At 39.1% G+C, this 21,763-nt stretch overlaps 2 protein-coding genes across 4 annotated transcripts in view; one reads left to right on the top strand and one right to left on the bottom strand.

Moving 5' to 3' along the window:
* Window positions 1-929: 929 nt before the first annotated feature.
* On the top strand, window positions 930-17,951 carry mfap5 (microfibril associated protein 5). Of its 3 annotated transcripts, none has more exons than XM_060920502.1 (8): window positions 930-1,090; window positions 2,554-2,627; window positions 7,856-7,918; window positions 8,032-8,061; window positions 8,177-8,209; window positions 8,302-8,389; window positions 12,528-12,601; window positions 16,074-17,951. In XM_060920502.1, the coding sequence occupies exons 3-8, from the start codon at window positions 7,876-7,878 to the stop codon at window positions 16,190-16,192; spliced, it is 387 nt and encodes a 128-aa protein (XP_060776485.1). In that variant the 5' UTR covers window positions 930-1,090; window positions 2,554-2,627; window positions 7,856-7,875; the 3' UTR covers window positions 16,193-17,951. The 3 variants fall into 3 exon arrangements, with proteins under 3 accessions (XP_060776485.1, XP_060776483.1, XP_060776484.1); XM_060920500.1 differs by lacking the exon at window positions 2,554-2,627 and adding an exon at window positions 1,351-1,372 and having other exon boundaries at window positions 932-1,090; XM_060920501.1 differs by lacking the exon at window positions 2,554-2,627 and having other exon boundaries at window positions 932-1,090.
* Window positions 17,952-18,061: 110 nt separating this feature from the next.
* necap1 (NECAP endocytosis associated 1) overlaps window positions 18,062-21,763 on the bottom strand; it is a 28,462-nt gene continuing 24,760 nt past the window's right edge. The window contains exon 8 of the mRNA XM_060920499.1: window positions 18,062-19,078. Within this exon, the coding sequence (XP_060776482.1) occupies window positions 19,021-19,078 (58 nt within the window). The 3' untranslated portion in view covers window positions 18,062-19,020. The remainder of the gene's footprint in view (window positions 19,079-21,763) is intronic.

Below are 21,763 nucleotides of genomic sequence, written 5' to 3'. Positions count from 1 at the left end.
TGCACATATTAAAACTGCATGGCTCCAGAGTAAAAGAGTCCGGGTGCTAAACTGGCTTGCCTGCAGTCCACACCTGTCTCCTATTTAAAACATTTGGTGCATTATGAAGCGCAAAATAAAACAAAGGAGACCCCGAACTGTTGAGGAACTGAAACTGTATATCAGGCAAGAATGGGACAACATTTCTCTTTCAGAACTACAGCAATTGGTCTCCTCAGTTCCCAAACGTTTACAGAGTGTTGCTAAAAGTCGAGGTGATGCGACACAGTGGTAAACATGCCCCGTACCAATTTTTTTTTAAACGTGTTGCTGACATCAAATTCAAAATGAGTATATATTTTTCAAAAAAAAAAATCTTAGTTTAAGCATTTGATATGTTGGGTTTGTACTATTTTCAATGAAATGTAGGGTTTCCATGATTTGCAAATTATCACATTCTGTTTTTATTTACAGTTCACACAGCATCCAAACTTTTTTGGAATCGGGGTTGTATAAACTACCTGAAACAGACAGGAAGTAGACACTGTTGTGTAATGTAAATGAGTAAAATGACCTGTTTCAGAGAATAAAATCATGGATGTCACATTTGGTAGTCAGGACTGATTTATCAGGGAAGAAACTAGCTGAGCTCACTCATTATCATTCCCTCAGAATTTGAAAGATCAGTTTAGACTTTTTATCAATGGCCTTTGCTGATCCCTGGTGTTCAGAGTGTGTAACTAAAGAATTTATAACAACACAAGCACTTAAAACAGACAAGCAAACAGGCTCACAGACAAATTGACATATACAGGTAGGTGGGCAAGCAGGTAAGCAGACAGGTGGGCAGGCAGGTGGGCAGATAGAAACAAGCAATTTATACACTCCATTTGTAAATATTTGTCGTAACTGTTTAGTCATCCATGTGAAGCCATCTGCCATGTAAGATATTTCTAATGCCCACATTCAGTCATTTTGGAAACAACAGAGAGAGAGAGAGAAAGAGAGAGAGAGAGAGAGGCGGAGAGAAGGACAGAAGGACCAAGAAGGAAACAGAGAGAAAAGGAAAGGAGAGGTCGATAGATTTAGACAGAGCAACAAAAGGAGAATTGTAAGTATTCAAGCCTATCTTGAATTTCACTATAACTTACACCATTCTCACACCTCACTATAACATATTTACCACAGCACACTGAGCATGCATGGTATCTCTCATTACACTGATGATGCTCATAAATAAGTTTTTTCACTCTGCCAGCACCTGATTCCATTACCGATAACAGTGCACTGTTCAAGTTATACAATTTTCACTCTGACATTGGTTTGCATGTATAAACATTTACTTTAACACTGAATATGTGTGTATTGTAGATGAGAATCTGTCTGAGTACATGTGAGTAAATCAATGCACATAAACAGGAATGCATGTATAAGTCTCAATTAATTTGTTCACTCTGCATAAATCTAAAACTGCCCCCCCCAAAAAACCCTGCTAAAAGTGTGTGTGTGTGTGTGTGTGTGTGTGTGTGTGTACGAGAGAGAGAGAGAGAGAGAGTTTACAGGGAGGGTTGGAAAGCACATTCTTGAGTGTGAACTCATGTCTTGGAGGCCTTACACCAAAACATGGTCCAGAAAGGCAAGAGAGAGAGAGAGCGAGAGAGAGAGAGAGAGAGAGAGAGAGAGAACAGCTGTAACCAATATCCATTTATTGTGGAGCAAAAACTTTGAAGAAGCAAATAAATAAACAGATGATCTTTACCTGTTTTTCTCTCCTTCCTTTACTTACTGTTAGATTGAGCTACACGGCTCCATTCCACACTTCTTTAAACAGTGAGAAAACTGATTTAGAAAGTATTAGAAACAAATTCTCCTTATTGCTTCTTCGAGAAGATATTCATGGTGTGTAACATAAAAAAAAAACACCTTTTAAAATGTTTATTATCTGTAAAATAAAACTGCCTATAGCAGTGTACTTTATTAAGTCCAGCTAATTAATAAATACACCACGACATCATGGCACTTTTTAGCGATAAGTTTACTGACATAAGCCCATATGTATAATGTATACTGAGTGTGACTCGTATCATAGCCCTGCACAATGTGACAACACCCTTCTACACTGGAGCACAATAGAGCCACTGCTGACCAGGTATTATTTGTGAAGCTGCGACATTCAGTATACCTGCAAACTGCACCTATCAGACCTCCTTTTGCTAGAAGCGTTCATGCGGCATCTAGGTATGGTAAGAATCGAGGTGTGCATCAGGACTCCATTAGGATACCACAGGATGCAACAAAAAAAGTCACAAAAGTGGGAGGTGTTTACTTTCATGCAGGTGCAAACAAATACCAGATATGAAGCTCACAGAACAAACAGAGATGATAATCATTAACATGAAGGTGTGGCACTGCTCAGTGCATTTACATCATCTTTAGTAACTGCCTGGTCAGGGTTGTAGTGGTTTAGACTACTAGGTTGTTTATATTTTGGGAAATAGAACCAAGTAAACTAAGATATAAAAATAATATCTCATCTCATCTTATTATCTCTAGCTGCTTTATCCTGTTCTACAGGGTCACAAGCAAGCTGGAACCTATCCCAGCTGACTACGGGCAAAAGGCGGGGTACACCCTGGACAAGTCGCCAGGTCATCACAGGGCCCAGTGTTGACATTTCTACCTCTACAACCCCGATTCCAAAAAAGTTGGGACAAAGTACAAATTGTAAATAAAAACGGAATGCAATAATTTACAAATCTCAAAAACTGATATTGTATTCACAATAGAACATAGACAACATATCAAATGTTGAAAGTGAGACATTTTGAAATTTCATGCCAAATATTGGCTCATTTGAAATTTCATGACCGCAACACATCTCAAAAAAGTTGGGACAGGGGCAATAAAAGGATGGAAAAGTTAAAGGTACAAAAAAGGAACAGCTGGAGGACCAAATTGCAACTCATTAGGTCAATTGGCAATATGTTATTAACATGACTGGGTATAAAAAGAGCATTTTGGAGTGGCGGCGGCTCTCAGAAGTAAAGATGGGAAGAGGATCACCAATCCCCTTAATTCTGCACCGACAAATAGTGGAGCAATATCAGAAAGGAGTTTGACAGTGTAAAATTGCAAAGAGTTTGAACATATCATCATCTACAGTGCATAATGTCATCAAAAGATTCAGAGAATCTGGAAGAATCTCTGTGCATAAGGGTCAAGGCCGGAAAACCATACTGGGTGCCCGTGATCTTCGGGCCCTTAGACGGCACTGCATCACATACAGGCATGCTTCTGTATTGGAAATCACAAAATGGGCTCAGGAATATTACCAGAGAACATCATCTGTGAACACAATTCACCGTGCCATCCGCCGTTGGCAGCTAAAACTCTATAGTTCAAAGAAGAAGCCGTATCTAAACATGATCCAGAAGCGCCGACGTCTTCTCTGGGCCAAGGCTCATTTAAAATGGACTGTGGCAAAGTGGAAAACTGTTCTGTGGTCAGACGAATCAAAATTTGAAGTTCTTTATGGAAATCAGGGACGCCGTGTCATTCAGACGAAAGAGGAGAAGGACGACCCAGGTTGTTATCAGTGCTCAGTTCAGAAGCCTGCATCTCTGATGGTATGGGGTTGCATTAGTGCATGTGGCATGGGCAGCTTACACATCTGGAAAGACACCATCAATGCTGAAAGGTATATCCAGGTTCTAGAGCAACATATGCTCCCATCCAGACGACGTCTCTTTCAGGGAAGACCTTGCATTTTCCAACATGACAATGCCAAACCACATACTGCATCAATTACAGCATCATGGCTGCATAGAAGAAGGGTCCGGGTACTGAACTGGCCAGCCTGCAGTCCAGATCTTTCACCCATAGAAAACATTTGGCGCATCATAAAACGGAAGATACGACAAAAAAGACCTAAGACAGTTGAGCAACTAGAATCCTACATTAGACAAGAATGGGTTAACATTCCTATCCCTAAACTTGAGCAACTTGTCTCCTCAGTCCCCAGACGTTTACAGACTGTTGTAAAGAGAAAAGGGGATGTCTCACAGTGGTAAACATGGCCTTGTCCCAACTTTTTTGAGATGTGTTGTTGTCATGAAATTTTAAAATCACCTAATTTTTCTCTTTAAATGATACATTTCTCAGTTTAAAAATTTGATATGTCATCTATGTTCTATTCTGAATAAAATATGGAATTTTGAAACTTCCACATCATTGCATTCCGTTTTTATTTACAATTTGTACTTTGTCCCAACTTTTTTGGAATCGGGGTTATATTTTTTTCTCTCTAGTCTTTAAAAACAAATATAGATACAGATATGGATATTGGAAGCATTAGACAGATACAGATGTACAGTACCAGTCAAAAGTTTGGACACACCTTGACATAATATGGATTACTACAGTTGTGGAATAGGGCTATTTACTGTATTTTTTATAATTTACTATTTATTGTTCGATCTCAAACACATTAAGAAGGCAAGAAATTGCACTAATTAGCTTTTGACAAGACACCTGTTAATTGAAAAGCATTCCAGGTGACTACCTCATGAAGCTGGTTAATATAACGCCAATAGTGTGTAAAGCATCATCAAGGTAAACTGTGGCTACTTCATGAAACATATTTTGGTTTTGAACACTGTTTTTGTTTACTACATAATTCCAGATGTTATTTCATAGTATTGATGTCTTCAATATTGTTCGACAGTGTAGAAAATAGTCCCAATACAGAAAAACAAATGAATGAGTAGGGGTGTACAAACTTTTGGCTGGTACTATATAAATTAGCAAATTAATTTTTACACTTTCGTGGTTTATGATCTGCATCATTGCACTAAATGGCACAGTGTGATGGCCATTCATAAAAATGATTACACATGAAGAAATATACAGTGCCTTCCACAATTATTGGCACCCCTTGTAAAGATTAGTAAATAAAAAGGGTTAGGGAAAAAAAATCCACTTTTTGATGAAGGAACTTCATCTCACACTGAAAAAAAAAGATCCAACCTTTAATTGAAGTAAATTTATTTATAGAAAAACAAATTTGTTTGGTGTGTCCAAACTTTTGACTGGTACTGTCCATCTGTATCTGTATCTGTCTAGTGCTTCAAATATCCATACCTGTATCTATATTTGGATTTAAAGACTGGAAAAAGAAAAAGTTTTTTTTTTCAGTGAATAAATTCAATTAAAGGTTGGATTTTCTCATTTTTCCAGTATTAGATGAAGTTACTTTAAAGGTAGACTGCCTTTCGGATTTTTCAGGTGTAGATCATAAAAAGAATTTTCCCGACACCCAATTATTTTTGTTTAGTGGACTGAAAGCTACTGAATTTGAATCACAGACTTCCAATTTTATTAGTTTCATCTCATCTCATTATCTCTAGCCGCTTTATCCTGTTCAGAACAATTCATGAATTTAAGGCCACGTGGCCCTAAATTCTCCATTATTTTTTCCTGCTTCACCATGACCCAATTCAAGATATTACATCATGCATCACGTGGTGGGCTTTCCCCGTTCATTCAAGGCATTGTGGGATACAAATTTCAAACAGGAGAGAAAAATGGAGGACATGAGTATGAAACGTGAAAGACCGACTACAGTAACGGAAAGTGAGAAGAAAATACATTATGTTCTGAAGGAAAAGAAACACAAGACCAAACTAATAAATATCGGCGGTCAGCGAGCACCTCGGTGTGATCAGCTGTTCATTTAGTGACAGAAAGATGTACAGTGGTGCTTGAAAGTTTGTGAACCCTTTAGAATTTTCTATATTTCTGCATAAATATGACCTAAAACATCATCAGATTTTCACACAAGTCCTAAAAGTAGATAAAGAGAACCCAGTTAAACAAATGAGACAAAAATATTACACTTGGTCATTTATTTATTGAGGAAAATGATCCAATATTACAGAGCTGTGAGTGGCAAAAGTATGTGAACCTTTGCTTTCAGTATCTGGTGTGACCCCCTTGTGCAGCAATAACTGCAACTAAACGTTTCTGGTAACTGTTGATCAGTCCTGCACACCGGCTTGGAGGAATTTTAGCCCATTCCTCCATACAGAACAGCTTCAACTCTGGGATGTTGGTGGGTTTCCTCACATGAACTGCTCGCTTCAGGTCCTTCCACAACATTTTGATTGGATTAAGGTCAGGACTTTGACTTGGCCATTCCAAAATACTAACTTTATTCTTCTGTAACCATTCTTTGATAGAACGACTTGTGTGCTTAGGGTCGTTGTCTTGCTGCATGACCCACCTTCTCCTGAGATTCAGTTTATGGACAGATGTCCTGACATTTTCCTTTAGAATTCACTGGTATAATTCAGAATTCATTGTTCCATCAATGACGGCAAGCCGTTCTGGCCCAGATGCAGCAAAACAGGTCCAAACCATGATACTACCACCACCATGTTTCACAGATGGGATAAGGTTCTTATGCTGGAATGCAGTGTTTTAATTTCTCCAAACATAACACTTCTCATTTAAACCAAAAAGGTCTATTTTGGTCTAATCCGTCCACAAAACATTTTTCCAATAGCCTTCTGGCTTGTCTATGTGATCTTTAGCAAACTGCAGATGAGTAGCAATGTTCTTTTTGGAGAGCAGTGGCTTTCTCCTTGCAACCCTGCCATGCACACCCTTGTTGTTCAGTGTTCTCCTGATGGTGGACTCATGAACATTAACATTAGCCAATGTGAGAAAGGCCTTCAGTTGCTTAGAAGTTACCCTGGGGTCCTTTGTGACCTCGCCGACTATTACACACCTTGTTCTCGGAGTGATCTTTGTTGGTCGACCACTCCTGGGGAGGGTAACAATGGTCTTGAATTTCCTCCATTTGTACACAATCTGTCTGACTGTGGATTGGTGGAGTCCAAACTCTTTAGAGATGGTTTTGTAACCTTTTCCAGCCTGATGAGCATCAACAACGCTTTTTCTGAGGTCCTCAGAAATCTCCTTTGTTCATGCCATGATACACTTCCACAAACATGTGTTGCGAAGATCAGACTTTGATAGATCCCTGTTCTTTAAATAAAACAGGGTGCCCACTCACACCTGATTGTCATCCCATTGATTGAAAACACCTGACTCTAATTTCACCTTCAAATTAACTGCTAATCCTAGAGGTTCACATACTTTTGCCACTCACAGATATGTAATATTGGATCATTTCCCTCAATAAATAAATGGCCAAGTATAATATTTTTGTCTCATTTGTTTAACTGGGTTCTCTTTATCTACTTTTAGGACTTGTGTGAAAATCTGATGATGTTTTAGGTCATATTTATGCAGAAATATAGAAAATTCTAAAGGGTTCACAAACTTTCAAGCACCACTGTGACTGCCAGTGCACTTTCAAGTTAAACCTGTAGATGGCAGTAATGAAACACTGTGGATGCCAGCTGCCGTAAAACCCAAAAGAAGAAGAAAAAGAAGTAAATCTGCATATGTGCACACGGACTTCCTCTGTCTGCTTGAAGCGAGTGATTTCATGCATATTATTTGCTCGCGAATCCCCTCAAATTAAATCACTTCCCAGCCACAGAATGGCCCGTTTTGTTTTTTGTGAGATATTACAGAAATAAACATATCTCACAATGACCAAATTTCACCAATTTTATGAAATCGAAAGGCTGTGCAGCTTTAACAGAAGATGGATTTTTTTCCTGAGCTTTACAAAGGGTGCCAATAATTTTGAAGGGCACTATAGACCCTATAATAATTTAAACAATTAACTTGTACTTGTAAAAGTGAACTAAAATGTGTTCAGAAAATTGCAATCACAATCTCCTCTCTAAAAAGTTTATTTCAGTGGAAAACCAACACTTGTTTACTCCTGACCTTTTTCCCACAGATTCCACACTACTTTGAGAGATGGCCTGCTACACAACCATTGTGTTTCTGTACTGTTTCTGTGGTAACGGTTCAAACTGCACAACACAAACCAATTACACTAACTGGTGTCAACAAGAGATTATTTGTTCTCCTCACTATTGTTGCAAAATCACTTTTTTTCCCCCCCCCGCACAGGGCTTGTTGCTGTTTGGGCACAGCCAAAGGGTAGGACAAACTAGTACTGTTTCTGATTAACTTACTGAATGCAATCCACACTGATCACTGTGTCTGTTCGTTTGTTGTTAAGATATCTCACTTATTATTCATTTTGTTTCTTCAGCAACAGCAGAATCAGTCATAGAAGTGCCAGAAGGTCAGTATCTATATAAACACATGAAATCAGAGCACGATTTGGAGATCAGGAGTGTCAGAGATAACAGTGTGACAGTGCCTTGTATCTTGTAGACTGTAGAGAGGAAACCTACCCCTGTACTCGGATGTACTCGGTCCATCAGCCTACAAAGACATGCTTCCACACCACGTGCTTTTATAGGTATCATACTCATTGTTTTATATGTTTGTTTTTTTTTAAATGATACTTTCCAAAATGATTAAAAATTACAGGCCTACAGTTGTGGTCAGAAGTTTACATCCAGTGACATGAATGTCATCTTGGATATGAATGTCATGGCAATATTTGGGCTTTCAGTCATTTCTTTGAACTGTTCTTTTTCTGTGGTAGAATGATTGTACAGCATATATCTATTAAAAAAAACACTACAATTTGGTGCACAAGTTTTAATTTTCTTTGGGTTTTCTGAAATCAACACAGGGTCAAATATTTACATCCTCTCATTTACATTATTAATTCAGAGGTGCTGAAACTTTGAAAATGTCTCTGATCTTGCCAAGGCTGAGGTCTCTTCCTTTTAGTGATCATGATTGACTACAGCTGGTAGCTTCTCTGTGCTTTCATAAAAAGGGTTTGTTAACAGAACTCATTGGATTGACCAGCACACAGTAAAATGGGAAAGTCCAAGGAGCTCAGTGCAGATCTGAGAAAGAGGATCACAGATCTACACAACTCAGGAATGTCTCTTGGAGCCATTTCTAAACAACTGCAAATTCCAAGATCAGTTCAAACAATTGTATCCAAGTTACTGATAGGTGTAGTCACTTTGCTTCAAGAAAACCCAAACTGTCACCCTCAGCTGAAAGGAAATTGGTTTGGATGGTCAGGAACAACCTGGGAACCACCATGGCACAGCCCTGCCATGAACTGGAAGCTGATGGATCACTGTCTACAGTTCAGATCACCATGGACTAAGAGGCTGCTATACAAGAAATAACCCCCTGCTCCAAAATTGACACCTTCAAGCTAAACTAAAGTTTGAAAAGAACCTTCTGGAGGATAGCTGTATGGTCAGATGAGACAAAGATTGAGTTGTTTGGCCACAATGACCACCATGTACAGACGGACACTGTACCAGCTGGTGGTGGTGGTAGGATCATCATGCTCTGGGGCTGTTTTGCTGCCAGTGGAACTGGTTCATTGCTCAAAGTGGATGGAATAATGAAGAAGGAGGACTACCTCAGAATTCTTCAGCATAAACCATCAGAAACCTGAACATGACTTGGGACTTATAACAGGACAATGAACCCAAACACGCATCAGAGCTGGTTGTGGAGGATAAAGCAGGCTAACATGAAGCTTAAAACAAGTCCTGACTTCAACCCTATTGAAAATATATGGACTGTGCTTATACAGTGGGGCAAAAAAGTATTTAGTCAGTCACCAATTGTGCAAGTTCTCCCACTTAAAAAGATGAGAGAGGCCTGTAATTTTCATCATAGGTATACCTCAACTATGAGAGACAAAATGAGAAAAAAAATCCAGAAAATCACATTGTCTGATTTTTAAAGAATTTATTTGTAAATTATGGTGGAAAATAAGTATTTGGTCAATAACAAAAGTTCATTTCAATACTTTGTTATATAACCTTTGTTGGCAATGACAGAGGTCAAACGTTTTCTGTAAATCTTCACAAGGTTTTCACACACTGTTGCTGGTATTTTGGCCCATTCCTCCATGCAGATCTCCTCTAGAGCAGTGATGTTTTGGGGCTGTCGCTGGGCAACATGGACTTTCAACTCCCTCCAAAGATTTTCTATGGGGTTGAGATCTGGAGACTGGCTAGGCCACTCCAGGACGGCTTCTTACAAAGGCTTCTTACAAAGCCACTCCTTCGTTGCCCGGGCGGTGTGTTTGGGATCATTGTCATGCTGAAAGACCCAGCCACATTTCATCTTCAATGCCCTTGCTGATGGAAGGAGGTTTTCACTCAAAATCTCACGATACATGGCCCCATTCATTCTTTCCTTTACACGGATCAGTTGTCCTGGTCCCTTTGCAGAAAAACAGCCCCAAAGCATGATGTTTCCACCCCCATGCTTCACAGTAGGTATGGTGTTCTTTGGATGCAACTCAGCATTCTTTTTCCTCCAAACACGATAAGTTGATTTTTTACCAAAAAGTTCTATTTTGGTTTTAATCTGACCATATGACATTCTCCCAATCCTCTTCTGGATCATCCAAATGCTCTCTAGCAAACTTCAGATGGGCCTGAACATGTCTGGCACTGCAGGATTTGAGTCCCTGGCGGCGTAGTGTGTTACTGATGGTAGCCTTTGTTACTTTGGTCCCAGCTCTCTGCAGGTCATTCACTAGGTCCCTCGTGTGGTTCTGGGATTTTTGCTCACCGTTCTTGTGATCATTTTGACCCCACGGGGTGAGATCTTGCGTGGAGCCCCAGATCGAGGGAGATTATCAGTGGTCTTGTATGTCTTCCATTTTTTTAATAATTGCTCCCACAGTTGATTTCTTCACACCAAGCTGCTTACCTACTGCAGATTCAGTCTTCCCAGCCTGGTGCAGGTCTACAATTTTGTTTCTGGTGTCCTTTGACACCTCTTTGGTCTTGGCCATAGTGGAGTTTGGAGTGTGACTGTTTGAGGTTGTGGACAGGTGTCTTTTATACTGATAACAAGTTCAAACAGGTGCCATTAATACAGGTAATGAATGGGGGACAGAGGAGCCTCTTAAAGAAGTTGTTACAGGTCTGTGAGAGCCAGAAATCTTGCTTGTTTGCAGGTGACCAAATACTTATTTTACTGAGGAATTTACCAATTAATTCATTACAATGCGATTTCCTGGATTCTTTCCCCCCATTCTGTCTCTCATAGTTGAAGTGTACCTATGATGAAAATTACAGGCCTCTCTCATCTTTTTAAGTGGGAGAACTTGCACAATTGGTGGCTGATTAAATACTTTTTTGCCCCACTGTAAGTCGAGTCCATGCCAAGAAAAAAATATTTAATTGAACTCTACCAATTCTTCTATGAAGAGTCGTGAAATATTCAACCAGAATTCTGACAGAAGCTTGTTCATGGTAAACAAAAATGTTTGGTCAAGGTGAGTCTTGCGAAGAGACATTTTACCCAAATATTAGGTGTGCTGTATGTATAATTTTGACCCTGTTTTGATTTCAGAAATCCCAAAGAAAATTAAAAAGTTGTGCACCAAATTCTAGTGTTTTTTTTTAAAGATGTATGCTGTACAATCGTTCTACCTCAGAAAAAGAACAGTTCAAAGAAATTACTGAAAGACCAAATATTACCATGAGATTCAAAACCAAGACGACATGTCACTGTATGTAAAGTTCTGACCACAACTGTATGTGTGTATATATATATATATATATATATATATATATATATATACACACACACACACACATACATATATATGCTAGACGATTACTGGGGCCCGTGAATAGTGATTGTGATAAGGGACTGCTTGATAGATTAGTTCAGTCTAGTCAAAGTTGAGCTTTAGATGACAGGTTTTCATCCAGATGTAGTCAGAAAAACAGTCTAAAATCTTCAGAAATACTTGATAGATAGATAAATGAAAGTTTGTCAGCAGTGATGAGAAGAACCATGATATCGGATCACTGAGCCAGTAGTTTAGTATAAATGGAGAACAAAAGTGAACCATTGACACTGACTCCTGAATGACACGCACATCAGACTTTTTTCTCTTCACCATTTCTACCTGTATCAAATATGTCAGGGGTGAAATAATTAACAGCTATTCCAAGAAATTGAGTCATACATGAGCTGATAGCTGATGAGGTGTATAGCACCAAGTTGGTGATTAGCCATGTATGACGAGACTGAGTGGAATAACTGTTTTATTTTATCCACATTCACTGGATTTTGAGAAACAGAGCATTTTTATTTTTTGCAAATTCGATAAATAAAAACTTGGTACAAAACGTCCGACAAAATCATTTCCGTTTAGAATGTAAATGAACCGGCGAAATGACAGGAACAATTTGTGAAAAATGCTAAAATAATTCTTGAAAAATAAAAAAGATGTGTCCTTATCATCAAATACTTTTATTCTATATTTTGTTGCTTTTTTGTATTTTTTGAGCTTTTGTTTTTGAGTAGAGTTTTATTTCGTCCTTGGTTGGTTCAGCAACATGCACCGCCATTTTGTTTTTCTCTACTCACGGTATATGAACTGATATCCTATTAGGAGAGTAGCCAATCAGAGTGGCGATTGCTCATATCCAGTGAATGTGGATAGAATAAAGTGTATTAGACATTAACTCTGTCTGTCATAGTCTTCGCCGAATCTACGTGATCAACAAAGAGCTCTGTGTGAAGACCGTGTGTCCACAAGAGGAGTTACTGAAAGGTGGGACAACTGACAATTGTCTTATAATGGACACAAAAGGCACAATTGTATTTTTTAAATGCAGTAATACTTGTACATTCAGCTCTCCAAGAAATGTATAATTTATGTTAACTCCATACAGCCAGCTCCATAATTATTGGCACCTTTAGTAAAGATGGGTTAAAAATATCTTGGTTGAGGTTAATTAGTATAATCGTCCACTGGGGGGGGGGGGGGGGGGGGAATCTAACCATTAACTGAAGTCAATTTATTCTAAGAAAATTAATATAATTAAAAAAAACCATTATTGGCACTCAAATTCACCTGAGTGTTTAGGGACTCTTAAGTGGTCATCCATGACTTCCTGCTTCAATGGGATATACAGTGGTGCTTGAAAGTTTGTGAACCCTTTAGAATTTTCTATATTTCTGCATAAATATGACCTAAAACATCATCAGATTTTCACACAAGTCCTAAAAGTAGATAAAGAGAACCCAGTTAAACAAATGAGACAAAAAATATACTTGGTCATTTATTTATTGAGGAAAATGATCCAATATTACATATTTGTGAGTGGCAAAAGTATGTGAACCTTTGCTTTCAGTATCTGGTGTGACCCCCTTGTGCAGCAATAACTGCAACAAAAAATTTCCGGTAACTGGTGGTCAGTCCTGCACACCAGCTTGGAGGAATTTTAGCCCATTCCTCTGTACAGAACAGTTTCAACTCTGGGATGTTGGTGGGTTTCCTCACATGAACTGCTCGCTTCAGGTCCTTCCACAACATTTCGAATTGGATTAAGGTCAGGACTTTGACTTGGCCATTCCAAAAAATTAACTTTATTCTTCTTTAACCATTCTTTGGTCGAACGACTTGTGTGCTTAGGGTTGTTGTCTTGCTGCATGACCCACCTTCTCTTGAGATTTAGTTCATGGACAGATGTCCTGACATTTTCCTTTAGAATTTGCTGGGATAATTCAGAATTCATTGTTCCATCAATGACGGCAAGCTGTCCTGGCCCAGATGCAGCAAAACAGGCCCAAACCATGATACTACCACCACCATGTTTCACAGATGGGATAAGGTTCTTATGCTGGAATGCAGTGTTTTCCTTTCTCTAAACATAACGCTTCTCATTTAAACCAAAAAGTTCTATTTTGATCTCATCCGTCCACAAAACATTTTTCCAATAGCCTTCTGGCTTGTCCATGTGATCTTTAGCAAACTGCAGATGAGCAGCAATATTCTTTTTGGAGAGCAGTAGCTTTCTTCTTGCAACCCTGCCATGCACACCATTGTTGTTCAATGTTCTCCTGATGGTGGACTCATGAACATTAGCCAATGTGAGAGAGGCCTTCAGTTGCTTAGAAGTTACCCTGGGGTCCTTTGTGACCTCGCCGACTATTACACGCCTTGCTCTTGGAGTGATCTTTGTTGGTTGACCACTCCTGGGGAGGGTAACAATGGTCTTGAATTTCCTCCATTTGTACACAATCTGTCTGACTGTGGATTGGTGGAATCCAAACTCTTTAGAAATGGTTTTGTAACCTTTTCCAGCCTGATGAGCATCAACAACGCTTTTTCTGAGGTCTTCAGAAATCTCCTTTGTTCGTGCCATGATACACTTCCACAAACATGTTGTGAAGATCAGACTTTGATAGATCCCTGTTCTTTAAATAAAACAGGGTGCCCACTCACACCTGATTATCATCCAATTTATTGAAAACACCTGACTCTAATTTCACCTTCAAATTTTCTGCTAATCCTAGAGGTTCACATACTTTTGCCACTCATAGATATGTAATATTGGATCATTTTCCTCAATAAATAAATGACCAAGTATAATATTTTTGTCTCATTTGTTTAACTGGGTTCTCTTTATCTACCTTTAGGAATTGTGTGAAAATCTGATGAGGTTCTAGGTCATATTTATGCAGAAATATAAAACATTCTAAAGGGTTCACAAACTTTCAAGCACCACTGTACATATGAGGTGATAAAGGCCAAATTCCTTTCATCATTCATCAGCATGAGGACGATCACAGAATACCCAGCAAGAAAAGGGAGACAAAATCATGTTAATCTTCATAAACCAGATAACGTCTTTAAAATTAAACCATAAGGTGAAAAGTTTGTGGGCACCTGAACATCACACCCATATGTGGACCTTCCGCAAACTGTTGCCACAACCCCAGTGAACACCTTTGGGATGAACTGGAACAACAAGAAGTGCATCCCAAGTCTCCTTGCCCAACATCAGTTTCAGATCTCACTAATGCTCTTATGGTTGAATGAGCATAAATTCCAAAGTCATGCTCGAAAATCTAGTAGAAAGCCTTCCAAAGGGGGACTAAATGTAGATTGGGATGATTTAAAAAAAATGTATATGAGTGTGATGGTTTGATGTCCACATAGTGTGTCTACAAGCCTAGAAATGCCCATATCCACGGACAATAATTAAGATGTTTAGAAGAGGTAACAAGTGTATTTTGCCTCAATTCACAATGAGGACAACCGATACAGAGTCAAAAGTTTCAAGAATTTGGAAATTTACAAAAAGATGGAAGCATTTTGGGGTCACCAAGTTTACAGATCTACAATTAGACACCATGGCCATGCCATTTGGCAGATGTGCACTCTGATCAGGTTGTACGGTCAGATGAGTCAAAAATAAAGTTTGCTGGCAACAAACATGCAAGAGTGGTTTGGCATGAAGGATCTGTGATGATGTGGAGCTCTTCTTAAAATACAGGGCCTTGTGAAGGTCCATAAAGGTCCAGGAGATTTTGTATAAAACATCCAGCAGCCTCTCTGGTCATTGTTGGAACATCCAGCAGGATAATGATCTACAGTAAATGATTAAATCCATATGAAAATGGTTTACTTACCACAGAATCAAGGAGAAGAGTACACAAGAGAATATTTAGGACTATGGATGATCGGGAGAGATTCTGTATTGAGGAGTGTCTCCGATTCTTTGCTCTTTATTCTCTTATTCAAGGGAATCGGTTCTGTTATGTCATCAAAGGAAGATTGCACAAGAAGTACTACATGCAGGGCTGTAAATAACTATATGTCGGGGGGGGGGAGCCGTGGTCTAATGGTGAGAGAAATAGCTATGGGTAGAAAAAAGGTCACTGGTTTGAATCCCTGGATCAGCAGGTATGGCTGAAGTGCCCTTGAGCAAGGCATCTAATCCCCCACTGCTCCCTAGGCTGCTCTGGGTATGTTGTACATCGCTCTGGATAAGAGCATCTGCTAAATGTCTGTAATGTAACGTGATTTTGTTAAAAATGTTTTCTTCAATTAAATATTAGGTCATTTCATAAATTTGTGGTAAGATTCATTTTTAAGGCTAAGAATTAACTGCAACGTTATACCATGCATCTTTACAAAGGGTGCCAATACTTCTGAAGCTGAGCATATATTTCCATTGTTCCTATTTTTGTTGCTAAAGATCCAACCCCACCCTTCTCCCTTGTCTCTCTATTAGCGGAACTATGCAGAGAGAAATCTGGCTGGCCCAAACGACTTCAGAGGTCAACCAAAAAAAATGATGGCTTCCCACGACAACCGGAAGTGACAAACGCCGAGACAGAACAAGAAAGATAGAATCAAGAAGTACATGACAGAAGGACAGCTGACTCATTTAAACAAGCTACAAATTTGTGTAACATTTTACTTTCAAACTTTGTGTTCAAATTTGTGGTTCAGTGTGCTTTTCAAGTCTCAGATTTTCTTTTCTTTATTACTGCACAATAATTTCTCACTGCAAGCTGAGTGACGTACAGTGGGGTCCAAAACTGAGACCACATTGAAAATGTAGGATTTTTAAAATTGGAAATAATCAGAAAAGTTTAATTTCTGCAATATTTAAAACAAAGGAAGTAAATGGTCAACATTTGGAATACTGAATTACATTTCTAGGTCCCTGTTTAAATGTAAATGCAAAATGTGTAATATTGCGCATGTTAACTGCTTCATGCAAAAGGTCAGATTTTCCTCATGATTCATTTCATCCCTTCTATTGAAGCATGTGTTCACAGGACACTCCGATGGATTTGATCCAAAATGAATAAGATTTTACACAAACTCATGGAGTTCACACTGTCATTAAAGCAAAACAAGTGCTTGGGGAGCACAATATCCCCCGCTGGCAACTCTGCCATAACTCTGGTAAAATGCGACCGAATCGAATGAAATTGCAATATGCATATTACCGACAAATAACAAAGAATCCTGCCAAGTTTTGTGAAATTCCTCCAAAAATTGTGAGAGGAGTTGATTTCAGAAGGTGAGCACCCTTCCCGGGACGGACGGACATCACCACGACATAATCAGCCTTCGGGCCTTTCAGCCAGCAGGGGATAATAAAAATTGTAAGGGAAGTTGATTTCAGAAAGCAAGCACACACCTTGATGAAATTGCCAAAGTACAAGTTTGTTAATAATCAAGGGCATAACTCTGGTATAATTTGCCCAAATTAAACGAAATTTAAATCTGCGTTTAACTGTCATATAACAAAGCCTTTTGCCAAGTTTGGTGAAATTCCTCCACAAATTGTGAGAGGAGTTGATTTCAGAAGGCGAGCACACCTTCATGAAATTGTGAAAGTACAAGGTTGTTAATCAAGGGCCACAACTCTGGTAAAATGTGATCGAATTTAACGAAATTTCAATATGCGTTTAACTGTCATATAACAAAGCCTTTTGCCAAGTTTGGTGAAATTCCTCCACAAATTGTGAGAGGAGTTGATTTCAGAAGGAAAACACACTCATGAAATTGTCAAAGTATAATTTTGTTAATCAAGGGCTGTAACTCTGGTAAAATGTGACCCATCTGAACAAAATTGCAATATGCGTATTACCGACATATAACAAAAAATCCTACCAAGTTGCGTGAAATTCCTCCAAAAATTGAGAGAGGAGTTGATTTCAGAAGATGACCACCCTTCCCAGGACGGATGGACAGACAGACAGACATCACCACGACATAATTCCCCTTTGGGCCTTTCAGCCAGCGGGGGATAAAAAGGGGACGTATTAAATACTACGAAACTCTGAAATTCATGCAAAAATGTCAAAGATTCTACTTTTCACTCAAGTTGTTGTCATCACACATTTAGTAATGAAAATGGTTGCATTCAATTAGAAAAGAATGCAAACTAGAAGTATAAAAACATTCGTGCGCTCAGACTTTTGGACCCTACTGTGTATATTTTGCTGAATATATCCACATTATTCTTCATGTTATCAGTATCACACCGCTGTATTTTCACAACTTCACCTCATTCATATAATTCAATGTCTGAGTGTAAATGAAAGCTACAGTATGATGCTCCTATAACCAATAAAATTTCCTTTAACAATAATTTGGTTCTATAAACTGGTTTTAAAGCAAGTCCAAACAGCTGCTTTCTCATGAATCAACTTTTGTTTATTACATTGACTTTTATATTTATACATATACAACAGTGTTTGAGATTATACATACAGTATTTATTTTATATAACTAGAATGAACACACGATGAAAAAAAAGAGCAAATAAAACAATGCTTCCTGCTAATAACCTTAACAAAGTAATGTGAATTCACCTCAGTCAGAAATAAACTTTGTCACAGTTACAGTCACGGAAAATAGCTTAAATATCTATACTGCACAGTGCAACACTGCAATCTGCCATATCAGACACATGGTTATATCTAGAGTCTTTTAAGTCTGTAAAATTTGGTCAAGCCACAAAAGTATGTGCTATCGCAAGGCATCGGGATTTTGACCTCTTATTTCTGTATGATGGCGTTCGTTTGAATATTGCTGCTCGGACAGACCAGACTTTATTAGAGCCGTTCCACGTATTAGTGCAGTTCACAGAAAGCAAAGGTGAAGGTGCGAGTAAGAACACCATCCATCTTTATCAGTGCCTCACAGAAATGAACGAAAGCCTGGCTTATTTCCAATGAGAATGATTGCATATCGTCAGGAAGGAGCACTGATGCTGGAAAACGTACCACGGTCGGTTCACATTACGAACTTTTTTTGCATTTGCACCACCAGAGGGTGACGCAATCATTTCATTTGCACGGAACGCCTTTGAGCTCGTGTTAGAAAATGAGGTTATTCCACTTAACAACTTGTTACTGTTCAAGTAAACACGTGTCCAAATATACACCTCATTAATACATGTCCTTCTTGAGGCTCTTATGACTATGAACACGGAATACATCAATAAATAAAATAAATAATTGTTTGACAAAGATTTATGTAGATGTCATAATTAAACAGTGCAAAAAAAAAAAAAGACAGTGGACAAGTGTGTGAGAGAGAGAGAGAGAGAGAGAGAGAGAGAGAGAGAGAGAGAAATGGGTACAGGTAAACATAAGTGATAGCTTTAGTGTGTGACGGGTTAGAACAGATATGAAGTGAGCAGTGAGAGCACACACTCAGAACTGGACCCAGTTTGTCGAGGCAGACTCCGGCTTGGAGGGTTGAGATGACAAGCTGAAAAAGAGAGAGAGGCTGACATTTATTCATCTAAACACCTAAATCACCAGCTTATACAGAGGCAGAGAAAATGCAGTCATACCCCCCCCCCAAAAAAACCAACCTCTCAACTCGTATTTTCATTTTCAATTATTTTCCTTACTATTATCAATAAGGCCTGTGGTGAACATACTATTACCTGCAAAAGAAAGCCTGGTGGTCTGGGCTTTTACTGAAAGTAGGCGATATCAGCTATTAGTGTAAATAGGCAGGTGATTATAGAAAATCGTGTGCTCAGATTATCGAGAAAATGTCAGAATTTCTCGACTAATCACCTCGAGTGACTTGGCAAAATGGCGGCCAATCGCTTTGTTACCGTAAGTGAGGAAGAATTACAAATGATGAAAGAAAACGCTGTGAATCCTAAAAGCACTAAAAGATGCTACAAAGTTTGGTCTAAAACTATTCAAAGGTGAGGTGGAATTGTGATTTATTTTATCCATTTCAAAACATGTCTGAAGATTCTCAATCATCCAGGTCATAGTAAACTGTGGGTGGTAGAAATGGGCAACTGGACTTGCTTGAAGATTCTTGAAAACGTTTCACCTCTCGTCCAAAAGGCTTCCTCAGTTCTGTCTGACTAATAGGGAGCATCACCCTAACCATTGATCACCCTAATGACTTGCCGTTCACACCCAGCCTCCAGCAACCCACACCAACATGATGCCTCAATGACACCTTAGATGAGCTGGTCATCAGAATTCTGATTCTGAGCCAGGAGAGGATAAATATCTGATACTCCCTATTAGTCAGACAGAACTGAGGAAGGGGCGGCACGGTGGTGTAGTGGTTGGCGCTGTCGCCTCACAGCAAGAAGGTCCGGGTTTGAGCCCCGTGGCCGGCGAGGGCCTTTCTGTGCGGAGTTTGCATGTTCTCCCCGTGTCCGCGTGGGTTTCCTCCGGGTGCTCCGGTTTCCCCCACAGTCCAAAGACATGCAGGTGAGGTTAACAGGTGACTCTAAATTGACCGTAGGTGTGAATGTGAGTGTGAATGGTTGTCTGTGTCTATGTGTCAGCCCTGTGATGACCTGGCGACTTGTCCAGGGTGTACCCCGCCTTTCACCCGTAGTCAGCTGGGATAGGCTCCAGCTTGCCTGCGACCCTGTAGAACAGGATAAAGCGGCTAGAGATAATGAGATGAGATGAGAACTGAGGAAGCCTTTTGGACGAGAGGTGAAACGTTTTCAAGAATCTTCAAGCAAGTCCAGTTGCCCATTTCTACCACCCACAATCCATTTCAAAACAAAGTATTTTATGCGAGTCGGCGTAGATAAGCGACAAGTCTGCGCCGCGCCGTTATTACATTAATACATAGTACAACATACTAAAACAATTATCCGCCTCAGGCTCAGTGAATAATAACCTCGACTTCGTCTCCGTTATTATTCACTTAAATGTTTAATAATTGTAGTACAAATCAGACTGTAACGGTTACACACTGTTAGCTCAGCAGTTTACCATGTACAAGGTTCTAACCAATGACTGAGCCACAGCTTGGCTGTATCTAACTAAAAAAAAAAAAAAAAAACACGCTGAAGGAAATTATTTTCCTCATTAAAGATTTTAACTTTCCAACCAAAAGTTTTAATAATTGTGTAATAGACCGACAAAGAAAAGTCGTTATTATACATACAGGACACTTTTTCAATGGAATAAAAACATGTGTTCTATTCCCTTCTAGCGGGTTTCATTCATCTGGTTTGATAGCATGCGATATTGTTAGCATAATCGCTTGTCCTACATGTATTACGTCAACTCTATGCAATGGAGAATGAGCGTTGAATATGGTTTATGATCTTGCATGGTTGTCAAAACAACAGATCACATGTTGGAGATGTAAAACTTCGGCGACTGTGACAATCTGTAAACAAACATGGCTGCCAGGTTTGCGTCGTTAAATACAGAATTTTGAAAGAGAAAGACACATTGAACACCCTAAAAGAATGCATGTGTGTAATAAATAATAATAGCTGGCTTTTTTCATGGTATATCAGATATATTCAATTCCACTCGTCTTCGACTCGTTCAGGATCATGCTAGCTGAATGGAATATATCTGATATACCATGAAAAAACCCAGCCAATATTATTTAAATTTCAGCAATGGGCTTTAAGCAAGTGTCCCATTTGCCTGAGAAAAATGAGAAGCCATGTAGTACAGTACACACACCGTGGTGCAAGGGACTGTACTGACCGTCAGAGGAGTCCAAATGTGTTATCACTTGTGTGTGTGATCAAAAAAGGTTGATTAGCCCGACGTGATTTAATCTCTCATTGGCAGGTAGCACAGATACAAAGTTTACCGTTACAATCAACTGCAACAGTGACTGAGGTTGAATTATACATCAAACGTTGATGGTATTATAAGGGCCTACTGCATTATGCAGTACCATAAAGAAATACTGCATTTCTCCGAGTGTAGAGTTTCAAACCAGGTGTTTTTTTTTTTTTTTTAACAAGTGATAGTGTAAAAATTAGCCTGCACGATCATAACCGTGCTACCCAGGACTAGCATGAGCGCTTGAAAGTTTGTTAAGGTTAGAAAAGTCTAATTAGGCCGTATTACTAGGAAAGCTGCTTAGCTAATGAGGCCTTAGCACTAACTGATTGAGGTGCACTATTAAAGGCTGTAAAAATGATTGGGC

The sequence above is a fragment of the Neoarius graeffei genome, chromosome 5 (assembly GCF_027579695.1).
Source record: "Neoarius graeffei isolate fNeoGra1 chromosome 5, fNeoGra1.pri, whole genome shotgun sequence".
Lineage (NCBI taxonomy): Eukaryota > Metazoa > Chordata > Actinopteri > Siluriformes > Ariidae > Neoarius > Neoarius graeffei.
This window is presented reverse-complemented; position numbering and strand designations above follow the sequence as displayed.